General features: G+C 32.8%; 1 protein-coding gene across 2 annotated transcripts in view; it reads left to right on the forward strand.

Annotated features, from left to right (window-relative positions):
* ADGRB3 (adhesion G protein-coupled receptor B3) overlaps window positions 1-19443 on the forward strand; it is a 756359-nt gene that overhangs the window by 399847 nt on the left and 337069 nt on the right. For both annotated transcript variants that reach the window (XM_025383888.1, XM_025383889.1), the window contains 2 exons: window positions 4490-4639; window positions 5579-5654. In XM_025383888.1, coding sequence (XP_025239673.1) covers window positions 4490-4639; window positions 5579-5654 — 226 coding nt within the window. The remainder of the gene's footprint in view (window positions 1-4489; window positions 4640-5578; window positions 5655-19443) is intronic.

The following is a 19443-nucleotide window of genomic DNA, read 5'->3' on the forward strand; positions in this document are numbered from 1 at the left end:
AAAAAAGGAAAGGAGAAGAGAGGAGAGGAGAGAAGAGGAGAGGAGAGGAGAGGAGAGGAGAGGAGAGGAGAGGAGAGGAGGAAAGAAGGGAGGTAGGGAGAGAGGGAAGGAAGGAAGGAGAGAGAGGAAAGAAAAAAGAAAAGAATGAAAGAAAGAAAGAAAAAAGAAAAAGGAAGAAAGAAAGAAAGAAAAGAGAGGAAAGAAAGAGAGAGAGAGAGAAAGAAGGAAGGAAGGAAGGAAGGAAGGAAGGAAGGAAGGAAGGAAGGAAGGAAGGAAGGAAGGAAGGAAGGAAGGAGGGAAAAGAAAGAAAAGATGAAGGGAAAAGGAAAGAAGATTAAGTAAAAAGGAACCCTTATGTAACTCCCAGGTGGTATATTTAAGTGCTAAAGGAGAAACTCTGTTTATTTTTAGTGTAGTTCCTGCCTTTTGTTATATGAATATAATCAACATAAGTTTTGAATATATAATCTCATGCCTAGGATCACTGAAGGACAACCAAAAAATAATGTAAGCTACATAGTCAAATATGTTATAATGATATGGACACACTATGGGGTAGTTCTCTTGGATTTGATAATGGAAAACCTGCTCCAGTAATAATAGACAACAGTGACATGGGACCATTCAAGCACCAAACCCTGTTCTAGGTGAACTATTCTTAGCTCTTGATAGTAACTTTTTTGCTCCTCCAACAGTGCCGTGAGGTAGATGGATAATATTATTCTCATGTTGCAGAAAAAGATTTTGAGACACAGAGAGTTTAGGCAATTTGCTCAGTCATACAACTTATAAGATGAACATGGAATTTATCTTTCAAACTGAAACTTTTGAGACTGATAGAGGATGCTATAAATAAGTATACAAAGCAGCAGGAATAAACCAGACAGATCTGTAAAATCTAGGAGAAATGGTTACCCTAAAAAATCAGGGATTTGGATATTGGATCCAGATCATAAGTCTGTGTGAGCTACTGTAGTGACCACTGTTCTCACATTTTGGCTTTTGTCCATTTTGTTCATCCCTCCAGCCTTCATCCCTCCACTCTTCCATTCTTGCTCCTAGACTTTTTCTTTCACATGCCTTCCATTCTTGTCCGTAATACAACTGATGCATCATATTACCTCCAATTTGTATGTGAACCACTCCCAACAAGGATGAATAAGACGGAATCCTCATCCTCCAGGACCTCAATACAGCCAAAACTTCATTAGTTCCCTCAGGGAAAAGGTTATTATCCTGCTTTGGTGTATCAAAGGAGTGCTCACTGGTTACCAAGAAAAACAGCTCATGTGCTTTTAAACCCATCTGCAAAAATTCCCTATGCTTTCTGATGAACAGAAATCTATACTGAACCTGAATCGTTTGAAAGTTTGGCCAATAAAGGACATGATGCTCTCAAAGGAATTTTATGTTGCCTATCCAAATTCAAAATGAAAGTATTGAAATCACAAAATGGAAGTGCAGCTGGTTTTTCTCTAAGGTTTATCAGTGATGAGTCACCTATTTTTATTGCATAAGAAATCAAATCTAGTGTTGTAATGAAAACATGATACAGTAAATTTAGGATAATTCTTGGAGCACTCAAGATGTGCCTATTTGTTCAGGGACACTGAGTCCTTTGAGATTTATTTTAAGTACTTTAATATTCTGTAAGAAAGGCTTTTGTTTTTTTGGTTTTTTTTTTTAGTGTTAGAGGAAAGCTGCCCCATCTTCTAAACACCCACAATGACTGGTTTTAATTCAACAATTGTTACAGAAGCAAGATATGTAGATTATGCACTTATGCTTTGTATTTATGTCCCTTTATCAGCATGAGGCACATATTTACTTACACGTAGTTTAAGCATTACATTTTTAAATCTTACCTCTTTTTGTATTCACTTAACATATGAGCTTCCTATTTCCCTAAAGATGTTAACTGCATCAAAATTTTACCTGAGTGTTTTGACAGTTAAACTCTGAAGAAGGAAAGGGATTGAAGGTTGGATTGATCTAGTGTTTGGTACAGGAACTGGAAAAAGAAAGAAGTAAAAGTCATCTATAAATTACCTTTGCTACATGGAAATAGGTTTTCTTATCTATTATTAAGGGGTCATAAAGAACCACATTGCTATTTTAGATGTCTGCCTATCTAGTCTAGAGGTAAATATGTATAACTTTAAATTTCGTATTTGTAAAAACATGTATGGTGATAATTTCACAGGTATAATGTGAATCTCATCAGTGTATGAAAGTATATCCTTTTCATAATGGATTTATTGAACGATTCATACTACTTTAAGAACTATTTTGCGAAGAGAGTAGATTTTAAGTGTTCTCATCTCACAAAAAAATGAAAAGTGTGTGAGGTAGTACTTATACTATTAGCTCAAATTAGCTATTCCACAATGTATACGTATTTTTAAACAACATGCTTTACTTAAAATAACATGCTTTACATGATAATTATATATAATTTTGACTTGCTAATTAAAAATGAAATGAAATAAAATACCTTAAGAAACAGAGACATATTTCAGGATGTTAGTTACCATCCATGCAAACATCTCAAACCACTTAGAATGTGTATGTACTTATAACAGTAAAAACTTCCATTACATTCCAACTATAATTAATAAATATGTGTTTATTTTTGTGCACTTCTCACACTGAAAGCTATGCAATTTAAGGGATTTACTGCATAAATTAGTGATCCTAATAGACTTTTCCATTCCTTTACAGAATATCATCCATTGGTTATGCTTTTCTGTTTGTTTTTTGTTTTCCATCTAATGTATATGGAGACAGAGAAATTATTAGACCTCAGGGTCCAATAATATATCTTTTATTCTCTTTTTAAATAGAAACTAGTTGTATGACAATCAGAAAGCCTTTTTTACTTTTCAGCAGTTTTTGGAGCAAAGAAGTGAAATAAATTTCCTCTAAACCCCAAGATATCGAAAGTTAAAGTTAAGGCATGTAACAGTAGATACACTTAATTCTAAACATTGAATAATGCTTAAAGAATGTCCTACTAACTTACTGACCTGTTTATCTATATACAGCGGAGATTTGGACCCTGTAGGAAAGATGAACTGGCTTATTTATGGATAGCAAAAAGTATATTGTTTTAAAATTTAAAGAAACTATATTAGAACTGGTATCCCAAAACAGTATTTGACATCTGTAATTTATTTATATGTTACCCGGTACCCTCTTTCCCTTAACATTACTTACACAATACTTTTTAAAGCTTAGTATGTCATATTAGAGGATAAATGAAATTCCATCCTGTGCTGATAATGGATTGACTAATCACCTGAAAGAACTTTAATAAAGTACACTTTCACTAATGTGATGTACTAATAATAACCAATTTAATTTGAAACTAAGTTAGTAGTGCAGTAATATATTTATACAACTAATATTGTTAAATTCTTAATTTTCATCCTCCTTATTTAAATTACAAATTCCTTTAAATGAAATTCACTTATGAGTAGTGTAATGAATTTTTACTTTAGCTTTTCAATTGCAATAGCTTTTACAATTGTCTGCATCATATTTCTGTATAAATTCTCCAGGGGATACTTGAAAATATGATGTAGAACAAGTGTGGACCTATCCAAAAGTTTTACAAATTACACTTCATAATTGAAAATGCTTATAATCTAGAAGTTCTGGAGTATTTATCATCATAGTTTTACACATTATAAATGTATATGTAATATACATTTGTATATAACTATTAAATATAATAAAATATATTAAAATATTACTAAACTTATTCATACATTTTCTGATATGCATTATAATATTTATTGGTATTAAGGACACAATTCTCTGTTTACATATATATATTTATACACACACATTTTTACTTTCAATTTTAGAGAGAAGTTTGAAGAATTATTATTAATCTATTTAATCACTGTTCCTACATATTATTTTGCTTTTGCAATTCTGACATTGTTATATAGATTCTGATAGTTCTATCTCCAAAAGTAATATGGCTTTGTTCTCCATTTCTTCAGGGTACCCTATCTAGTCCATGAAAATTTGTTCCAAAGACAATGTTCAGATGAAAATGCAGAAAATTTCTTCTTAAGACAAAATTCAGATTTAAATGCAAATTTCAATCCATTAGTCAAGTCTGTTAATCAAAATGTTTTTTAAAAATACAGTATGAGTTTCTGACAATTAAAATAGAGACCAATCATGAACAATCAGTATAGCAGGGCCTGTTAATATTCTCAGAATATCCACTCCATTATTGACAAAGATTGTATGATTCCCACTGAAAGCAACAAAAACTAAGACTGATAAGTAAAATTCAGCAACCTTAATGAAAAATTTTGTCTAATAGGAAGACATAGTTATTTTGTTGCTCTGATAAATACAATTTTGACTTGAAATTTTATTTTGAATATACTGCAAGATTTACCTTGATCAATATTGATTACACTAAAATGTAAAGCAAGTTTAGTTGAAATTATTATTTCTTTTTTAATAGTGGCTAGTATTCAGAAGCTTCCTGCAGCCTCTGTTCTAACAGACATCAACTTTCCAATGAAAGGACGGAAGGGAATGGTTGACTGGGCAAGAAACTCAGAAGATAGGGTAGTAATTCCAAAAAGCATTTTCACTCCGGTGTCATCAAAAGGTAAATATCTGAAATAATGTGAACTTGAACAAGACATTTTTGATAAAGTCATTTAATTAGAAATTAGGTATAAATCTTCACACATTAAACAGTTTAGAAATAGTCTGTAATCATTATGTTAAACTAATTTTCTAAATATAGACAACTTATTCTTGGTTCAAAAGTCTCTGAATTTACTGAATAAAACAGTCTATTACAGTGTGAAAAGTATACAAGTGCAAATTATCGACCTGAGCTTGCCATGGTCAAGTTTCAATATTCATGGTTTTATCCCCGTATAAAGCATGTGGACTAATATTTTACCTTTAGGTATTGAAATGTGTTGTATTTTCCATGCAATGTCATTTTTATTTCTGCCTCATTAAAATTTGCCTTGGTTTGAAGATATTATTTTGGCATACAAAAACAAATTTAATACCTGGGTGATAAAATAATCAGTACAACAAGCCCCCACAACACAAGTTTACCTGTGTAACAAACCAGCACATGTTCTCCTGAACTTAAAATAAAGTTTAAAAGAAAACAAATTTGAGAAAAAGTTAAGTTTTTAGAACATTTGTAATAGCCTTTAGAATTAATGGCTCTTTTCAAAAGTGACATCGCGGTCACTTTTGCAGATTTCGACCTTAAAAGGTAAAAATCCAAAAGAGAATTGGTTCTCTTTTCTGATATCCTTGGGAAATTAAACTCTTAAATGGAGACTCAGGCAGCTTCTTGTCTCAACCTGGTAAAGGAAGTTTCCTTCATGATGCAAAACTATAGAAAACACATCTTCAAGAGCTATCATTAACGTGCATGGTTAGGAATGCATTTCTTTTTACCAGGCTTTATCTTTGCATAAGGAAGTACTGGAATTATCTTGTAATTAGCAGATTAAAGTTTTATAAGACATAGTATTTTCTTGCCGTTTGCTAATACTTCAAATTTTATTCTTTCTAGAATTAGATGAATCATCTGTATTTGTTCTTGGAGCAGTACTATACAAAAACTTAGATCTAATTTTGCCCACTTTGAGGTAAGCTACAAAGTAATAAACTGTTGTAATTTTGTAAATTATTCCAGAATGTGATTAGAGCTCATTCTATAAAAATAGTCAAACAAGCTGTGGTAATACAAAGGGATTTTTCTTAAATGAAATAGAAAATACAAATTTAATGAACGGGCTATTAGCAATTATGCATTTCAAAACAACTAGGAAAGATAATTTTGGTGTCTGATTGTAGCCCTGCAAATACTTTTGTGACTAATAATACCTTGCCTGGATTCTGAAAAAGGAAAAGAAAAGAAAAGAAAAATCACAAGTGTGTATAATAGAATGGGTCACTGTAAAGTTAATCTGTCTTCTCCCTTTAGTTGTGCTTAATGGTACTGTTCATCAACATGACATGAAAGTAAAGGAGTGTCATGATGACTGGGAAAACATGGTATTGTTTATTTGCACAAGATCTTAGTTTGCTTTGAAATAAATTTTCAGTTACAGCTACATTTTTTAAAAATGCTGCTGTTTATTTAGAGGACTATTTCTGGAAGAAAGCTATTAATTTCTTTCCTCCCAGATATTAAAAACAATTACAAATAGTAATTCTACCAAAACTAACTTATTTGCTTTACTGTCTTATCTACTATACCAAATCTCACAGAAAACATCATTCACATCTAATTGGGTTGTGATGTTATCACTCATAGTGACCTGTTTCTCCACATCACCTCATTTTGGAAGATAGAGATAAAGTTGTTTTAGTTAAATACGATCACAGTAGGACTTCTTTCTTATACCCTCATAAATAAAGCTTTACATTTTTGGAGAGGAAAGAATATAAATGATGTGTGCAGTTATACTGTGGACAAAACAAATAGTCTAATAAATAAAAACAATTAGAGTTCAGTGCAGATGAAAAAAATATCACCCAAGGAAGCAGCAGTGATTAGTCATGAATCTTTAGAGAAAATCTTTCTATGTGAAGCACATTATTAATATAGGTAGAGAGTCATCCAGAGCCCCTGTAGATGCCATGCAGGGTCTCCTTCAACCATAGAGACAACCATGGGAAGTTGAAATTTATTTACCTCCCTTCTCCTCTGAATAGAAATCAGATTTCCTCAATTTGGATCAGTCTGTGTTTGTGTTTTGCTAACAAAAAAAGTTTGAAAACAAAAAATTCTACTCTCAACTTTTCCAGTGGTTTTATTAAAACTCATTGGTATTTACAGTTACTTGCAGATAAAATTTATTCATAGTTACACTGCCTCTATCTTTATGTTTGATGTTGATGAGAGATATGCTAAAGTTAAAAATGCCCAGATAATCAAAGTTAGACATTTATTTCCACAGGGAATTCATTTATATAAAGCTTATATTTTAACAACTCTAGACTAGACACTAACTTAAAATCAGGTGACTTGTGTTTTCATTTCAATTAAACATGTCGAGAGTTTTATAAACTTGTCCAGTCGCTCAGTATTTATGTGCGTTCAATTCAACTTTAAAATAGAAACGTATTTATGTGCAACATTCTCCCTATTTGCTCCTGAGATACATAGTGATTACAAATGAAATATTCAACATAAAAATTTTTAGATTAGTTTCCCTCCTAGATGTCCAGCAGTGTTGCATTATGATTAATCTTGTTCCATATAATCTCATAGCACTCACTCACCTACACAAATGAAGTCAGGTTATTCCAAGTTTTATAAATTTATGCAGTCAATATAATTGGAAATTTCTTCAGGAAATTTCCCCAGGGATCCCAGCCTTTTTTGTAAAATGAAAAAAGAAGCATTTAATTAGTGTTTGAACTTTAAAAAAAAAATATCATGACAGAGGCAGTTTGTCTCTTAAAGCTTATGGGTAGATTAATGGCTTCATTATGGATGATTTAATGGATACAGTAGAGACCAGTCTGACAGACTGGCTCCCCTGATACTGCCTGTAACACAAAGGGATTCAGACAGGCCACTGGGCAAGTCACTGACTTTTTTTATAAGTAAAATGTGGTAATTGAACTTAAAATTTTTTTCACCTTCAGAAATTATATTTTCATTGCAGAAAGTTCCTACATATTCTTTAGATTGAAGTCCTTAATAACCTCTGTATAAAAATCACGAATTCATTTACCTATACATTCTTTGTATCCATAAAGTAATTTAGTAAATGTCTATAGGACAACTAAATAGTACTTAGATCACTGACCAGATATAAGGACAATAGAATGCTCAGGATGAAATATTTGTTAAGTACTCTTAGAAAGGTGAAGTACTAGTGTTTACTTCTCATTTTATCTCTTGTAGTAATATAATGTGACCACTAAGTACCCTCGAACTTGTTTTTCTCCGTTTCAAAACATTCTTCCAGAAAGTCTAATGAGTAACTGCACGAATTATAGGTCTGCTAAATGAAAATATACTTTTTATTGAACAAGGGTGATTCTTTTTTCCACAGTCACTCAGCAAACATTTACTGAGCAGCGCCCCTGCTAACAGTACTGTATGAATTCTTTTAAACTTCCCCTGCTGTCGCAACCCTCAGAACAGTTCTTGATAAAGGGTCAAGGATTTTTTTCTGTAATAATGAATTTATTTTTATTTATTATTATTATTATTATTATTATTATTATTATTATTAAGACAGAGCCTCGCTCTGTCGCTCAGGCTGGAGTGCAGTGGCGCGATCTCGGCTCAGTGCAACCTCTGTCTCCCGGGTTCTCGCCATTCTCCTGCCTTAACCTCCTGAGTAGCTGGGACTACAGGCGCCTGCCACCACGCCCAGCTAATTTTTTTGTATTTTTAGTAGAGACGGGGTTTCACCATGTTAGCCAGGATGGTCTCGATCTCCTGACCTTGTGATCTGCCCACCTCGGCCTCCCAAAGTTCTGGGATTACAGGCGTGAGCCACCGTGGTAATAATTAATTTTTCTATCTGATAAAATATCTTATATAAGACATCTTTAAAAATAAGGCACAATATCTACAAGTTTAATGTTACAATGTTACAATAAGTACAAGTTTAATGTTTCTACTATGAAAATATTTTAGGAACAGAGGATTAAAATATGTGTATTTTGCAATTTTACTGTGTAAGTGTGACTGTGTGAATTGAACTCAATAGGAAGGGAAACATCTTCTTATTCAACATAAAACGTACAAATTCATTCTATATGTTCAGTTATTATTTACGCATTTTTATAAAATGTATTCCTTGTTGATGATTTTACTAATTATATGTTGAAATATGTGAAGCCACGTTTGTTATACACAGAAATAGTAATAGTAGATTTGTTATGTTTCCAGAAATGGTACATTTTGGTATAATTATTTTCATAATTTTTCTCATAGAGACTATGAAGCAGGACTTGATGTATGCTTTGAATAAATATAGTTTAGAAATTGTCCTTCATACAAAGACAAAAATAACTTTGCAAGTTGACTGTCTCTTTATTGAGATATTTCTCTTCTTCTCTTAGCCCTAATATACATTCAACTGTCCTTCGAGCTGAAATTTTTATTTTACTATTCAGTTGTCTTCCCTTTTAAAGTTAAGTAGATTCAGATTGTTACTTCAACTGAAGGAAATATGCTTCAGATGAAGTCCAAACTATGTGCTATTCTCAGCCTCTCAGCTTCCTTCTTCAGAATAATTTCTTATAGATAAAAAATACAGATGGGCCAGGCATGGTGGCTCACGCCTGTAATCAGCACTTTGGGAGGCCGAGGTGGTGGATGACTTGAGGTCATGAGTTCAACACCAGCCTGGCCAACATGGTGAAACCCCATCTTTACTAAAAATACAAAAATTAGCCATGCGTGGTGGTGCATGCCTATTAGTCCCAGATACTTGGGAGGCTGAGGTGGTAGAATCACTCGAACCTGGGAGGTGGAGGTTGCAGTGAGCAGAGATTGCACCACTGCCCTCCAGCCTGGGTGACAGAGCAAGACTCTGTCTCAAAAAACATAAAAAAATAAAAAATTTGTAAGAAGTATAGAACTACAGGATATTAATGCTGTAAGGTCTTTTAGGGTTTAGTGTGAGCTAGAACTCTCATTTTATAGATAAGAGACCTGAGATCCCTATCACTTAAGTGACCTAAGATTATATGTCCAGTAGGTAACTGAATTATCATCCAACTTACCTTGTTCGCTAAAACCAGGACTCTTCTACTATATCTCATTCCCTCTATTCTGCTACTATTTATTATTTTAAGCAATACAAACCATAGACTTCTATGATAGTTCATGAGTATACCTGTATCCTTTGCAGAAAATCTTGTAAGAGCCAGAACAGGTGGCTCTATGTGGGCAGCTTCAGGGAGCACTGGGGCTGGCCTGGTGGCCCCAGCCCAGGCTGTCAATGCCAAGACTTGAATTTGTCACACCTCCCATTCCCCCATGATCACTTATGTGCATGTCCAACTCAGTTCAGAGGGTCCTTTGAGGGAGTGAGATATTGACACACAGACCCCACTCACATTAAGGAATTAGAAAACTTGCATATCTTGGCAAGCTCATAAACTGCTCTGAGAATTTTAACTTAGTTTTATAGCATTTTTTGAGGCCAATTTAGCAATACCAAGAGACTTAAAAGTGCTTTGTCATTGATATAGCAATTCTACTTCGAAGAATTTATTTTAAGGAAATAATCTCTAAGGAAATAGAAAAGTATATCCAAGTATACCCTCAAGCCAAGATATCAATAAATGGTTATAAACAATCATTCATCTGATTAATTTAATAAGTTCAGTTTCCAATTTTGTGAGATAGCCACGAAAGTTCTGAGTACGTGAGCAGTATGTCGTTACGCTGTTAAGACATGAAAAATGTAGTCCTGTAAAAAAATGCATTTTATGTAATGATTAACATTAAAAGAATTATAAAAGAACTAATAAAATTATATGTAAATTTCACTATAGTGGAATAAAGAAAAATACAGATGAATGAAAACTAAAGCGTCCTCAAACCAAAAGTCATTACAAAATTATTTTTAAAGAAAGGAACAAATTTCAATAATGCAAATATCACATGAATTTCTTGTCAAATACACTAAACTAATTAAGGTAAATGAGGCTGAAATTTTTATATATTCAGGAAATGGAACTCATTTGAATTCCTAATGCTATAAAAATTAAAAATGAATAGAAAAATAATATTGGAAATAATAGAAAATCGAAGACGTAATCACTTTTACACCAATGCACGCTGAAGACATCACCCTGAAGCAGTCAGCTCTCTCAAGAGCTCATGCCTTAGGTTTAGGACCTAAACTTTGAGTCTTCCTTTTTAATTCTCACTGTGCAATGAAATATTCTAATTTTGTGACGTTCTGTACCTTTTTAGATTGTCTTCTCATGAAAACATTGGACATTTAAATTATCTATGGAAATTACAAATTGGCATAGATTGTAGTATAAAATATTGTGGTATTAGTGCATTATTTTTTAAAATCTGGGTTTAGTTTGGTCAGATATTTTTAAAGTGGATGTAAATCTCTGATCACTTGGCATTTTTAAAATTCTAGATTCTACATATCTTAGCAACCTACAGTGAAATTCTAACTCATTTCAACTTTAAGTAAACCCAATCCTACTTTTTAGCAGCTGTCAGCTGATTTGGGTTTTAAAAACAAAGATATTTAGCTTTAAAATTTTAGTAAAGTACCCAAATTCCCATACTGTATGAAATCATCTATTTTATTTTGGTCTTATTTAAATTGGTCTATTCATTTAAAACATTTATGCAAGTTTCATTTTTGAAACTATATGAACTATAAATCTAAAAATGGAAAAGGGCTATCGTAACTTTACTAACTTCCATTAAACCCTTAACATCTTTTTGTTATAACTTATCTGGCAATACTGTATGTGTGCTATTGGTTCTGCCATCTCCTCCATTGGGGCTTTTTCTATAACTGCATTACATTTTTTATTGTGTTACAAAACATAAAATTTACCATAACTACTTTTAGTGTACAGTACAATGTTAACTATATGCACTTGTGTAACAGATCTCTAGAAACTTTTCATCTTGCAAAATTAAGACTATACACATTAAAGCACAACTCCCCTTTTCCCACTCCCTCTGACCCTTAGCAACAGTCATTCTATTTTCTGATTCTTAGTTTGACCACTTTCAATACCTTATCTAAGTGAATCATGCAGTATTCATCTTTTTGTGATTGATATATTTCAATTAGCATATCATTTGGGTTCATCTGTTTTGTAGCATATGATAAGATTTTTTTCTTTTTCTACGGCTGAAGAATATTTCATTGTTTATGTATATACCACATTTTCTTCATCCATTCTTCCATTGATGGACAATCAGCTTGCTTCCACCTCTTGGCAATTGTTAATTATACATCATGAACATGGGTGTTCAAATATCTCTTTGAGATCTTTCTTTCAATTCTTTTGGATATATACTCAGAAGAGAGACCATTGGATTATTTTTTATTTATTTTTTCAGAAACTGCCTACCGTATTCCAAAGCAGCTGCACCATTTCACATTCCCACCAACATTGCATTAGGGTTCCAATTTTCCCACATCCTTGTCAACATTTGTTATGTTGTTTTTGTTTTTGTTTTTTGTTTTTTGTTTGTTTTGCTTTGTTTTGTTTTGTTGTGTTGTGTTGTGTTGTGTTTTTGAGACAGAGTCTCACTCTCTTGCACAGGCTGGAGTGCAGAGATCTCAGCTTACTGCAACCTCTGCCTCTCCAGTTCAAGCGATTCTCCTACCTCAGCCTCCCAAGTAGCTGAGATTACAGATGTGTGCTACCACGCCTGGCTAATTTTTGTATTTTTAATAGAGATGAGGTTTCCCCTGGTTGGTCTTAAACTCCTGGCCTCATGAGATCGCCACCCTTGGCCTCTCAAAGTGCTGAGATTACAGACATGAACCACCCCACCCAGCCTGTCTTTTGTTTTTTAATAATGATTATCCTAGTGGGTGTGAGGTGATAACCCATTGTAGTTTCGATTTGCATTTCTCTTACAATGAGTGATGTAGAGCATCTTTTTATATCCTTGTTGTCCATTTATGTACCTTCTTTGGAAAAATATCTATTCAAGTCTTTTGCCCATTTTTTAATTTGATGATTTGGCTTGGGTTTTTGTTGTCAAGTTTTGGAATTACTTATATATTCAGGATGTTAACCTCTTACCAGATACATAGTTGCAAATATTTTCTCCCTTTTCATAGGTTGCCTTTTCATTCTACTCATTGTTTTCTTTCCTGCACAAAAGTTACTTTGTTTTGTTTTTTAATTTGATGAAGTCCTATTTGCTTATTTTAGCTTTTCTTCCCTGTACTTTTGGTGTCATCTCCAAGTTCAATGATTTGAATGTGTTTCTCTGTGTTTTCTTTTAAAAGTTTTATAGTTTCTAGTCTTATGTTTACATCTTAATCCATTTTATGTTAAGTTTTTTATATGGTGTAGGCACACGGATATCCAGTTTTTCCAACACTATTTGTTTAAGAGATTATCCTTTTCCCATTCTGTAGCCTTAGCACCCTTGTCGAGTGTCATTTGACCATATACAGGAGGATTTATTTCTGGGCACTCTATTCTGTTCTGTTGGTCTATATGTCTGTCTTGACACCAGTACCATACTTTTAAAAAAATCATTGCTGTAACTTTGTAACATAGCTTGAAAATAGAGAATATTTTGTTTTTCTTTCTTAAGACTGCTCCAGCTGTCAAGAATTCTTTGAGATTTTATATGAATTTTATATTTTTTTTCCATTTCTGCAAAAATACCATTTGGATAGATTGCTTTGGGTAATATGGACATTTTAGCAATATTAAGTCATCTAATTCATGGACACAGGATTTCCTTCCATTTATCTGTCTCTCCCTTCAATTTTTTAGAAATATTTTATACTTTTCAATGTATAACTCTTTTTCCTCCTTCAGTTTACTCGTATTTTATTTATTTTGATGCTTTTTAAATGGGATTCTTTTATTAATTTCCTTTTAGATTGTTCATTGATAATGTATGGAAACCCAATTGATTTTTGTGTGTTAAATTTTTTTGCATTCTGCAACTTCACTGAATTTGTTCATTAATTATAACAAGATTTTTAATGTGTGTCTGTATGTGATCTTTAGGATTTACTACATATAAGGTCATGTCATCTATGAACAGAGGTAATTTTACTTCTTCCTTTCCCATTTGGATGCCTTTTATTTCTTTTTCTGACCTAATCGCTGTTGGTAGGACTTGTAGTACTATGTTGAATGAAACTGGCAAGAGAGGGCATTTTGTCTTATTTCTGATCTTAGGGGAAAAACTTTCAGGTTTTTCTGTTTTGTTTTGTTTTGTTTGTTTGTTTTACCATAAAGTGTGATATTAGATGTGGGTTTTGCATATAAGACCTTTGCTATGTTGAGATAATTTCTTCATATTCCTGGTTCGTTAAGCGATTTTATCATGAAAGGGTGTTTTTGTCACATGCTTTTTTAAAATCAATTGAGCCGAGGCAGGCGGATCACGAGGTCAGGAGATCGAGACCATCCTGGCTAACACGGTGAAACCCCATCTGTACTACAAATACAAAAAAAAATTTAGCTGGGCGTGGTGGCGGGCACCTGTAGTTGCAGCTACTCAGGAGGCTGAGGCAGGAGAATGGCATGAACCCGGGAGGCAGAGGTTGCAGTGAGCCGAGATCACGCCACTGAGCTCCAGCCTGGGCGACAGAGCAAGATTCCATCTCAAAAAAGTAAAATAAAATAAAATAAAAATCAATTGAGATGATCATGTAGTTTTTGACCTTGATCCTGTAAATGTGATGTATTACACCGATTGATTCTCATTTGTGGAAACATCTTTGCATTTCAGAAATAAATCTCTGTTGGTCATGATATATAAACTTTGTAACATGCTGCTGAATTTAGTTTGCTAGCATTTTGTTGAGGATTTTTGTGTCAATATTTATTAAGGATATTTGTCTGTAGTTTTCTTTTTTTTTAAAATAGTATCTTTGTCTGATTTCAGTATCCAGGTAATACTGGCCTCTTATAATGGATTTGGAAGTGCTCTCCGCTTTAATATTTTGGAAGACTTTGAGAATGAGTTGTGTTTATTCTTCTTTAAACGTGTCATAGAATTCTCTAGTGAAGACTTCTGGTCCCCTAGGCTTTTGTTTATTGAGAGGTTTTTGATTATTGATCCAATCTCTTTACTAGTTATGAGTCTATTCAGAAATAAAATTTCTGCATGATTCAGTCTTGATACGTTATATTTTCCTTAGAATTTGTCTGTTTCTTTTAGCCTATCTTGTATGTTGGCATAGAATTAATTGTTCATAGCTGTCTCTTATGATACTATTTACTTCAGTGCCAGAAGTTGTGATGTCTCCTTTTTATCTGGTTTTTGTTATTTGAGTCTTCTCTCTTTCTTTTTACTTACTCTTTTTAAAAAGGGTTTGCCAATTTTGTATTTTTTTTTCTCCAAAAATCAACTCTTAGTTTTGTTAACTTTTACATGGGTTTGTTATTTTCTATTCTGTATATTTCAGCTCAATCTGTATTATTATATTTCTTCACTAAGTTTGGGCTTAGTTTATGCCTCTTTTTCAAGTTCTCTGAAGTATAAAGTCAGGTTTTGATTTGAGATCTTTCTGTTTTTTAATGTAGGTGTTTACTGCTATAAACTTCCCTCTTAGTACCTTTATGCTGCCTCGCATATGTTGTGTGGTATGTTGTATTTTCATGTTCACTTGTCTCAAGATATTTTCTAATATTTCTTGTGATTTCTTCTTTGATCCACTGGTTGTTTAAGAGTGTGCTGTTTGATTTCTACATATTTCTGAATTTTTCAGTGTTTCTCTTGGTGTTGAGTTCTAGTTTTGTTCCATTGTAGTCAGAAAAGATACTTGGTGAGATTTCACTCTTCTTGAATTTGTTAAGGTTTGTTTTGTGGCATAACATGTGGTAAATACTGGAAAGCTTTCTGTCTGCCCTTGAGAAGAATGTGTATTCTGCTGTTGTTGTATGGAGTGTTGTATGGAGTTCTGCATGTGCCTGTTAGGTCCAATTCATCTATAATGTTACTCATATCACCTGTTTTCTTATTAATTTTCTGTCTAAGTAATCTATCTAGTTAATCTGTCTAGTTATTAAAATGGGGTATTAAAATATCCTATTATATTGTTACTATTTATTTCTTTCTTCAATTATTTCAAAGTTTGCTTCATATGTTTGGGTGCTATGACATTAGGTGCACATATAATTATAATTGTTATATCTCCCAAATGAATCAACCTTTTTATCATTACATTGTGTCCTTTTTTGTCTCTTGAGACAATTTTTGACTTAAAGTCTATTTTGTTTGATGTAAGTGTCGCCAACCTCATTCTTTTTTAATTATCTTTTACATGGGATGTTTTTTCCATACTTTTACTTTCAGTCTATGCATGCCCTTATATACAAAATGAGTCTGTTGTAGACAACTGAATTGTATTTTTAATCACTTTTTATACTCACTTTAAGATATGGTTCATGTGCCTTAACCATCTTAAGACTCTGCAGAAAAATGTGACGATTAAGTTAGGTTGCCACTGAATGATTAACTCTATACATTTTAAATTGTTTTATATATCAACTAGCACAAATCTCAAGGACAGAAAATAATTTTATTATTTTAGTCATGAAATCCATTTGGCTGTCAGATCTGCTTTTCTAGCAGTGAATTCAAACGTGCAGCCAGCCAGGGAGCATTAGCAGATCACAAAGCCTGACATGGCACATCAGCAGCCAGCTATTCACTTGTGCAAATTAGAATAAATTGACGGAATAAATTAAAGACAATTTTGTACACTATACACTTTTTAAAAAGGAAGCCATTGCATAATGTAAATTTGCTTATTTATTCCCCCTTTCTTAGGCATTTAATACCATGATATTGGCATTTTAAATCAACTTGTTAAAATTTTGGTATTTTTGTTTAGTATTTGCTTATTAAACAAAACGCTGAAACATGTTTTGAGTATTAAAATGTTCCAAAGAATAATACAAATGAGGACATATAAATGATAGATAAAATTCTTGCTCTCATTGAGCTTATTATGTGGAAGAAGACATGCGTAGTATCGATGAAAGCTTTGGTAGAGGTAGGTGCACGTTACTGTATTGGGGCACAAGGTGGCAGGGACTCACATGAATGATATTAGCACACTGATATGCATGAATACATTGACACATATCTCTTCTCAAATATATTCTAAATATATTAAAACATACACACATTTACTCTCTCTCTTTCTTTGTTCCTCTCTCTCTCTCTCCGTCTCTCCTTCTCTTTCAGCAAAAGCCATAGGGTTGATTCTGCCCTCTAGGGAACTTCTCCACCAGGCCAGTTGAGCAGCTGATGAACCTAACACAGTGTAATATACCCTGCAGAAGACAACTTATTGTAGCTACTTTACTCCTTACAGACCAGCCATTCAGGGCCAAAGTCTCCACATTCCCAGACACACAGGGAGCTTCATAAACATCTTAACAAAATTGCAATCTTCTTTATAGAATACCCACATCTGTGTTTCCTAGTAATGTATTCACTTATGGAATTTAAATATAATAGAGATACCGTATGTTCTAATATAATAATTATCTAATAATAATTAAAATTAGCAGTCATTGGGTTTTATTAAAAGCTGGTAACTAGGATTATAAACGGAATCAGAATAAAGAGACAAATGGAATTTGACTGAAGTATCAATATTTTTGTTTTGCAAAACCAAACCAGAACTTAAACACATTCAGGCTAATCCAAAAAAGGAACTTACATCTGTTTGTTGAGGACTGATTGTTCTCTAGGAGAAATGTTCATAATTTCTCTGGTAATGACAGGTGGGTATTTCCCCTGACTCTAAGCTGTATGCACCATTCTCTGAGAGACCTGTCAGCTGTGCTAATATGATCAACCACCCAGGATCACCTCTCAACTTTGTCAATTTTCTCTATTCTCACTTGGTTCTCTGATCACTTTTACTCACAGAGAAACAGGGAAGAATAATTTGGCAAAGGAAGCTCGGCATTTAGAGCTGAATTTTCTGTCCTTCAAAATGTACTATACCTTCAATTGACTCATTTAGCATTTAATGAAAAAAAGAACAGTTAACCAGCTCTCTCTGTCTGCAACAATCTTCCTCTTAACAAAAACAAAATAGATTTATGCTTTGTTGTTTTTTACTCTTTACTCTTAGGCTTTCTCTCTGAGCTTCTTGAGTGTTTAAAAGTGTTATTTGACATTACTACATACATGAGAAATGCACTTAAAAATGTTAACCCATGTGAAATAGGTATATAGTTCCTCTGCTAGTAAATGTAGTAAATTCCCCCAACCACGGAATAACTCCGCATTTTTTTCTGATGAAATCTTGTGCCAAAAACCATCTCATTAGAGAAAAACAAATCTCAAAAAATGCAAGGTTCAGCATGGTTCCACCAAATCAGAACTATATGACTTAAATGGTATAACCACTTTAGAAAACAATATGGCAGTAACATAAAACTAAGTATGCCTTTACAGCATGATCAAGGAATTCCACTCTGAGATATTCACCTAAGACATATGAAAATACATATCCATACATAAAATATGTATGGTAATTATTTGTAATTGCCAAATATCATTAGTTATTATTTCTAAAGGCTAAAAACCAGAAATAACCTAGAGGTTTTAACCTAATTGGTAAATACATCAATAATTTTTTTTTTGTATTTGTACCATAGAATTTGTATTTGTGCTATAGAATATTACTCAATTGTAGAAAGAAACAAAATAAATGAATCTCAAAAACTTTATGCTAAATGAATTAAGTTAAAATTAGAAGTCTACATACTGTATGCTTCTATTAAAGTGAAATCTTAGAAAAGGCAGAATTATAACAACAGCATGTCCATGGTTGCCTGGGAGCATGGAAGGGTAGGGGATTAAATAAAAAGGGACTTGAGGAAATTATTTAGGGTGAGGGATTGTTTGTCTGTGTTAACTGTGTTAGTGCTTACATGGTAGTATACAGTTATCCAAAGAATTAAACTATATATTTAAAATTGGTGAGTTTTATCTGTAAATACTACCTTAAAAAACAAAAAAGAGGGAAAAAAATTAAATGATTTTGTCATTGATACCTAATGTGAATTCCCCAGAATAGTACATGCCCAATGGAAGAGCAAGTGGTTTATTATTTCAAAATTCCAAACAGGGATATATTCACACATATGCACACACTCATCTTTAAATCTCTAAATACTACATGATATGCAGCATTTTACGTATTTTACATATTTTGTGTGAAAACTTACATATACAAGAAAAGGTTGGTTCAGTTTTATGTTTATATTGATGGATAATTTCTTGTAAACTATAGATATGATTTTATTAAAATAACTTAAACTTCTCTGTAAATGAAATATCTTGGTAAGATATTTCAGGGAAAATGTGTTTCTTAGATTAAGAATATTGAGATCAAGCAGTGGCCTATCAATCTCTACTGTTGAAATAAATTATGGTCAATAATTAGCAAGAGCATTTATTTCTATTTAAACTCTATTTGCTCTAATGTTACTCCACATTCCAATTATTTATTGTAATATGTTTTGGGATAATCAAAGAAACACCAAGACAGCACATTGCAATAAGAGTATTTGATCTCCGAGAGAACAAAAGTCTTAGGTCCTCCTTGATATAAATGAATTATATTCATTTAAATATTGTCTGAAGATTTGAATTTACAATCCATAACTCTTGTAGGTGAATCAGATTTAAGTAATCAAAAGCTTGTTAGTGCTGTTGCTTTTTCATATTTTCTG

This window comes from Theropithecus gelada, chromosome 4, assembly GCF_003255815.1.
Source record: "Theropithecus gelada isolate Dixy chromosome 4, Tgel_1.0, whole genome shotgun sequence".
Taxonomy (NCBI): Eukaryota; Metazoa; Chordata; class Mammalia; order Primates; family Cercopithecidae; genus Theropithecus; species Theropithecus gelada.